Source organism: Crocuta crocuta, unplaced genomic scaffold (assembly GCF_008692635.1).
Source record: "Crocuta crocuta isolate KB4526 unplaced genomic scaffold, BGI_CrCroc_1.0 scaffold727, whole genome shotgun sequence".
NCBI lineage: Eukaryota > Metazoa > Chordata > Mammalia > Carnivora > Hyaenidae > Crocuta > Crocuta crocuta.
Window position 1 is genome coordinate 271127 of NW_027527964.1, and position 7629 is coordinate 278755.

The window sequence follows — 7629 nt, forward strand, 5'->3', positions numbered from 1 at the left end:
ATGCACCACCTCAGGCAGCCTCTGGGAAAAAGCCTTTAGGCTTTTTAGACTGGGCCTAAGTGCTAAGTCAGAAATGGCCCTGCAAGTGGGATCTTCCAGGAACCCACCCAACAGGACAAAGAGAATTCTCTGGGAACGAGGCTTTGAAGGAGCCCCCATTGCATTCTACTCCCTCCAGGGGCTGCCAGGCCACTGGTTTTCACTGTGATGGAGGCAGCTGGTCTTCATGTTATTACTGAGCCAAGGAGGGATCTGGGAACACGGAATGCCTTGAAGCTTACTGTTCTCACTGACATTCAGCTGTTTTGTTTTTAATACTCACTCCCTGAAAATGCCATAAGTAGTTGTTTAATTTCCAGAGTCCTGCAAGTTGATTCTGATAAATTTTGCCAATTGCTTCAGAGGTCACCCATTTTGCTGATGCCACTCAGGTTTTCTTTTTTAAAAACGCAAATAAACAAGTTTATCAGCTTATTTTGAGGAACTGTGTGTGAACAGCAGCTACAGCTACCATGAGAATATGACAAAAGAACAGTATTTCCTAAGAACATTTTAATCAAATGAACTCCACACTAAAGTCAGGCTAACAGGCTACTGGCATGCATACTGAGCATTCTGCATAGAAACTGGTAAAAAAAAAAAACTAAGTGATTAAAAAACTCAGTAACACTGCTTTAATATAGTAAAAGACATGTCCAAGGTCAGATGAGGACACAGGAAAGGGGACTAGTATCATGAGGAAGTGCTGGGGTGTCTTTGGGAGTACAATCTTGAAACCCAAGAAATCCTTTTTCCTTGCACTTATTATCTCTGAATTAAAACACAGTATAATAATTTCCTGCCCCCTGCTTATCTTCTGTAGTCCCAGATTCTACAAGTTCCATGAAAACAGGTACCCTGACTCTGTCCTGTTCATGACGTATCTCCAACGCAAAATTCAGTCTCTCACAGAGTGGAGTGTTAGAAATATCTGATGAGCAAGTGATGACGCGGACAGCCAGAATCAGAATCAAGCAGCCTCACACCAAGAAACAAGAAAGGAGTTTGTGACCTTGGCTGAGAAGCCTTTGGGAAAAATACCTCATTACTCAGCTTTCTCCGACTTTGGCTTCTGGCGGAGTCTGAGGCAAAGCTGCTCACCCTGGCCCAGGCTCTCAGCACCTGGCCCAGAGATGGTCGGTCTGTCAGGTGAGTAAATGCCAAACAGCACAATGAGACATTCATGTTAAGAAATTGAGAAGATATAATAGGCAATTGGTCCCAGAAAAGCTCCTATTTTTTTGTGAATTTAGTGTGGCATTTGCTTACAGCACAATATTCAGGGGAAAAAAGTTTTAAAACCACATTTATCGGGTCCAGAACCCACATCCTCTCCGCGTGACCGCACAGTCCCCGGCCCCTTGGATTTATTCCCTCCGTGCAGACAAACGTACAATTTTCAAAGATCTCAACTAACATCCCCAAGTGCGTATATGAATACCAAGGCTAGGGAACAGTGTGAGGCCTCTTGGCAGTCAGTCAGTTCCTGGGGACACCACTCTCAACTCTCAGCCCACTAACTCTGAAAGGGTCCACAAACTGCACTACAAGGTGCCTTCCCCTATGACACAAACATATGAAATCTTATTCTGCCTTCATAATCAGAGGGATTGATACTTTAAAATAACAGTAACATGCATTTGAAACTCTTGTCAACACAAAATGAAGCACATCATCCCTGATGGGTCACATCCCGAAATGACCAGAGACTAGGCCAGCTGTAACAGAGGCAACCCTCCCCTGTCCCCACACAGTAAGGGCCAGAACCCACACAAAAAGAGGCCAAATCCAGGACCAGAAGGCACCGTCCCAATTCCAGAGCTAGCACAGTCAAAACGCAAACTATCCCATTAGCATCCTCATTTGTAAAGCATAGTAAATTGCTTGTTAGTATCATCTCATTTCCATAATGTTACAAAAACAAACAGACCTGATCAAGCTTCCTCTGTCTTGTCTATACAGAAAACAAGTCGGATCAGGGTTCTAATACCAGCTCAACTCCACCCCTGCTGTAGCTATAAGACCTTGAACAGAATACTTTCTCAGGGTCCAAGTTTCCTTCACATATAAAATGAAGATCTTAAACTCACTCTTTGTGAAACAAAATGTTTCAAATAAAGGAGGAAGTTAAAAAACAGACAAGGCGTAGACAATGGTTACTTTTCATGATAGCCCTGTCAAGACCTGACAGCTAAGGTCTTCAAGAGGCAAGTTCAAACCAAAAACTATAAAAGAAAATGATTTTCAACTCTGTAACACACTCTCAGGTGAGGAGGGGTGGAATGTTTCCCCACTTGGTGAGATAAGCTCTAAATTGATTCACATTTTACTTTTCACAAGGCTTCTCGAAATCCTGCCTGCCTGCCTCCCAAAGTCCACTACCCCATTACATGGAATGCCAATGAACAATGGACCCTGAGTAACTGAGGTGTGAACTCGGAAATTAAAAAATACTTTTTCGATATGCCAGTGATCTGAAAAAGAGCCAGCCTGTACAGAAGCCACTGCCAACAAACCACCACCTAGTTTTCTAAGCACATCAGTTTAACTTAGTCTCTCAGTTACTCTGGAGAGTAAATAAGGCAAGCACTTTTAGTTTCATCTAATTCCTGAGGACACGAGGGTTCAGAAAGGCTACCTGACTTGCCAAAAGTCATAGTGGCAACCCTCGGCAGCGCTAAGGGCATGACCAACATTCATAATCCCCAATCTGGCACTAATCCCGAGATTTACACATATTTTTACCTGGTACGGTCAGTCCTCTGAGACCCTCCGGTTCTTGACCTGCGTGAAGCAGACCCCCTCGTCCTCCTGGCTCTCACTGGCCCCACGCTGTTGTCTGCAGGGGGCCTAAGGAATTCCAGCATGCCGTGAAGTCTCTGCAGCCCACTGATGAAGCTGTTCATCGAATCCAACGACGATGCTTGGACGGGGCGGTTAGCACCAGATCCCTGCCCATGCTCCTCTGACGCTCCTGGATTAATGTTCCCCACACGATCTTCTCCCAGGAGCCCCACTTCCTCTGTCAGGTCAATGGACACCTGCGGAGCAGGCTGGAGCAGGGGCGGTCCCTCTTGGCTGATGGCCATTTCATGAGGAGCAGGCTGGAGCACAGGCGGTCCCTCTTGGCTGATGGCCATTTCATGAGGAGCGGGCTGGAGCAGGGGCGGTCCCTCTTGACTGATGGCCATTTCATGAGGAGTGGGCTGGAGCAGGGGTGGTCCCAGGTGGCTGCTGGCCACATCAGCAGGAGGAATCTGTTCTGCAGCATGATGCTCTAACTGCAGCTGAAGACTATACTCCATTTCTTCATGAGCCATCACTGGGAAAGTAATTTTTATAAAAAGTATCAGTAAGTAGAGAAAACATGCCAGGTAGCTGATATAATCACACCTAAGTTTTCTACATCTCCTGTTTAAGATCATTTTTGGCAAAACTGAGAACCTTCAAGAGAAGTTTTTAGTTATTTATTTTATGTCAGGAAGTATTTGGTAATCATCAACTCTTTTCCTCCATAGCAAGTACTTATGTAACTAGCTTTCCGGCTTACCTTTTGAAAATGTGAAGGCATGTGATCAGAGTACTATCTTCTAAAACAAAAACACCAATGAAATAAGGGGACTGAACTACTGTATCTGAAAGTAATTTCCCAGACCTCCTGCAGTTCTTTGTCATGACCTGAATACAGATATTTACCAAAACAAACTCATATAATGCTACATTTGATTTTAGTAGGCAATATTCATCTTTCACAGCACCAAGTTACAAAGGATAAACAGAGAAAGGACATTTTTACGCTTGCAAAATTAACTCAATACAACTCAAACTAGAAATTTACCTGAGCTCTCCAAAAAGGCTGAGCAACCTTTATTTGCTCCATCTTTGTCATTATTTTTGTTTCTCCTCTCTAATGCCATTTGTTAGACCATTTAACAAATATTTACTAAGTGCCTGTCATGTCCTTTTCATTATATGTTTGTCTCTAATTCCATTATGTTAATCCATTCAAGAAATATTTATTAAGCACCTGTTAAGTAGTCAGATACCCCACAGAGGTGATGGCAGGATAAAACTATGTAAGGATAAAACTGTGTAACACAGTATATTCTAGAAAATGCGAAAATAAATAAATGAAGAAATTATACATTGTGATATTTGGTTTTGGGAATAGGTGTCACAGAGTACCATTTTAGGCACTCTATCAGAGTGAAAATTGAGCCCCGGTATGAAGGACTAAAAGAAGCCAGCCATATAAAGAGCCAAGGAAGAGTTTCAGAAGGAAATCAGTGCACAAGTCTGATGAGTATCGGTTTGGTAAAACTGAGAAACCAGGCAGATGTAACGAGCACAGTAACGAAGAGAGGAAGTATGGGACTAGGGAGATCACAATACTAAAGGCTTTAGTAAGGAGTTTCTTCTCTTTATTTTTTTTTTAATTTTTTTAAATGTTTTATTTATTTCTAGGAGAGAGAGAGAGAGACAGCGCGAGCAGGGGAGGGCCAGAGAGAGAGAGGGAGTCACAGACTGAAACAGGTCCAGGCTCTAAGCTGGCAGTCAGCACAGAGCCCAACACGGGGCTGGAACCCACAAACCACGAGATTACGACCTAAGCGAAAGTCGGACACTTAACCGACTAAGCCACCCAGGCGCCCCTCTTCTCTTTTTTATTTGAAAGAGAGAGAGAGCGCACTAGTGGAGAAGAGGGGCAGAGGAGAGAGAGAATCTCAAGCAGGTTCTACATCCAGTATGGAGCCCAACACGGGACTCGATCTCACGATCCTGGGATCATGACCTGAGCTGAAATCAAGAGTCACCGAGGCACTCCAAGAGTTTCTTCTAAGTTAGGAATGGACTGTAGGGGGAGCAAGATTGCAAGCAATCTAAGCAGTTTACAGACTACTTATTGGAATGCGAACTAGTGGTCCAGAAGCTTGGGCAAGAGTGGTAGCAGTGGAGATGGAAAGTAGACAGCATAGACTTAAAATCATAGGTTAAGCTACCTAAGGAAAGAGATAGAAAAAAAGTGGGCCAAGGACTCAAAACCTAGACATTAACATTAAAAGGATAAGTTATAGGACAAAAGGTCAGAACAAAGACTATGAAGGAGGAGAAAACCTGAGAGAGCATGGTGTCTTGGAAGAATGCCTTTGGTGGGAAGTAGGTTCTTCCAACTCTTCTTCTCACCTTTTCCCCCCTACACACAAATCCAGAACACAATACTCTGGTTTATGTATGTCCTCTACCCAAAACAGGAAATTAGAGGACTGTTCTCTAGAGAAAACCTAAAAATACTGACAGTTGTTAATTCCCCAAGAAAATGGGCGAGGCTCTGTCCCTCTATCTAATAGTAAAAGCCTACTGCATGACAGCCTACTGATAGGGTACAGCCACTCATACAGAGCTTCCAAAAAGCCTCATGGAGAAGGGCGGGGGGGCTCCCCTTAAAAAGGAACAAATGGACAAAGATCAATTGACATTTTGAGTAAAGCCTCCACCATGAGGGAGAGACCAGAGCAAAAACCAGAAGAAACTTGGAGGGAAGAAAGGAAATCAATGCAAGAAACCATAAAAAACAAACAAAAACGAAAAACACAAACAAAAAAACAAAAAACAACTCCTCAAACTTATAAGAAAAGAATGCCAGGGAAAGAAAAAAGGACAAATAGGAAAACAAGAAGAGCTCTCAGAAATGAAAAATGGCAGATGACAGCCAAAATAAAATATTTAATACAAGGATCAGAAGATAAAGTTGAGGATCTCTTAAAGAAACTACAATAAAAGACCGTCAAAAAAGACAATCATAAAATTAAAATGTGATGCCAGGATATTTGATTAACTGAAGTCTTGGAAAAAGAACTCAGAAAGCAGAGGAGAAAGTAAAACAAAATCTCTGGTCAAGATGGAAGCATAATAAGCTCTCTTCCTAGTTAAGAACCCCGGCACAGTGCATTTTCTACAAAATTACACCAGACAGACAAGAGCAGGTTATAAAGGAAACCACTATAATGCCATTTTTAGGGCAATTAAAAACATGAAAAACCATGCTACTATCTGGACTTACGAATATACAATAGTGGTATAAAACAAGCCTGGGCATGAAAAATATCAAATTCAGGAGGAGAGTCAGAGGTACAAATGGGCTTCAACTCTTGCGCGCACACTCTCTCTCTGTATGTGTGTATATATATAGATATACATATGTATATCTATATACCTATATATACACCTATATATATACCTATATATACACCTATATATATACCTATATATACCTATATATACACCTATATATACACCTATATATATATACACCTATATATACACCTATATNACCTGTATGATTAAATATTAGAAATAAAATTTCTTCCCATCTTGTGTCAGTTCTCATTAAAGAGAAACCAGTTTTGATTAGAAAAGTAAAGAAGACAACTGAATCCAACCGATTCATCACGGTATACTCCGTAGCAACAAGTAAACAGCCGGTGCTAACTACCTACTAAATTATCCACCACACACCTAGCGGCAGTCTGGAGCAAAGCTTCCCAATNACAAATGCCATTTTCTATGTGTGCCGTTAGAGTGGACGCTTAAAACGTTAACTTCCCACTTGTCCTCTTTCCAAGCTTTGTTACTCAGATAAAAGTCCGTAACAGGTAAGACGTTGGCCGCCAATTACAGGCCAACGTCCCTTCAAAGTCCCGCACTACCTGTGGCACCTCAGGGGTTTCTTAGCCTCTCTGTTCAACTTGTTCATTTCTAAAACGAGGAATAAGAAAAGTATTTACGTCACAGTGTCGCTGTGAGGTAAAGCTGGATAAAACCAAAGAACAGGTTCCTCCCTGAACTTGAAAGTAACGCAAGTCACGGGCGCGCCGAACGGGGAAGCACTTCTATTTGCAAATGAAGAGCCGGAGGCTCGGCACTCCGTATGGAGAACGGCTGGCGGCGAACTCGTCTCCTGCCTTCCCTGCCCCTCACCCCCACCGCCGGCGCCTACCGAAGCAAGCCCGAAAGAACATGGGTTCGGGCCCCTCAACCCTGACGGTTGGGGCCGCCAGGAGCTACCGAACCTTCACAGGCCACCGGGTTTTGCGCCCGCCCTCAGCTCCCTCCTGGGGGCGTCTCCAGGCCCTGCAGCCAGGGATCCAGCCCGGGAAGTTATCCTGGAGCCAGAGCCCCAAGGCCTGGGTGAAAAGCAAGCGCTCGCCTTACCTCAGGCCGGGAGGTACACCTTGGGGCTTGCAAAATCGCCGCTGCGGCGGCCGTTTCTTCGGAAGAAGTAACCCGCACCCGAGAGCGTAGCCACTTCCTGAGCAGCTCAAGCTGCCCGCCCGAGTTGCGAGCGCGGGCTGCTCCTATTGGGCAGCATTCCTAGATGGCAGCCAATACCCTCTCTTCTTCTTCCTTCAGGCGCTGGCTGAAAAAGCGGCACTCTCATTGGCTGGTCCTTCGTAAACTGACTACGCAGGACCACGCGCGAGCGGGCCTTGTACAATTAGTAGAAATCTTCGTCCGTCACCTGGTGCCCAGCCCACAAAGAGAAGAACCCAACAAGGGTTTCCCCGCGCTTTGTTTGAACTTTCTGGCGGG

General features: G+C 44.1%; 1 protein-coding gene across 1 annotated transcript in view; it reads right to left on the bottom strand.

The window, feature by feature from the left end:
• The window catches only part of RFWD3 (ring finger and WD repeat domain 3), a 44009-nt gene extending 36656 nt beyond the window's left edge, over positions 1 to 7353 (bottom strand). The window contains exons 1-2 of the mRNA XM_077752808.1: positions 7252 to 7353; positions 2785 to 3361 (exon numbers count right to left, since the gene is read on the bottom strand). Of these exons, the coding sequence (XP_077608934.1) occupies positions 2785 to 3359 (575 nt within the window). The 5' untranslated portion in view covers positions 3360 to 3361; positions 7252 to 7353. The remainder of the gene's footprint in view (positions 1 to 2784; positions 3362 to 7251) is intronic.
• Between the last annotated feature and the right edge of the window lie 276 nt (positions 7354 to 7629).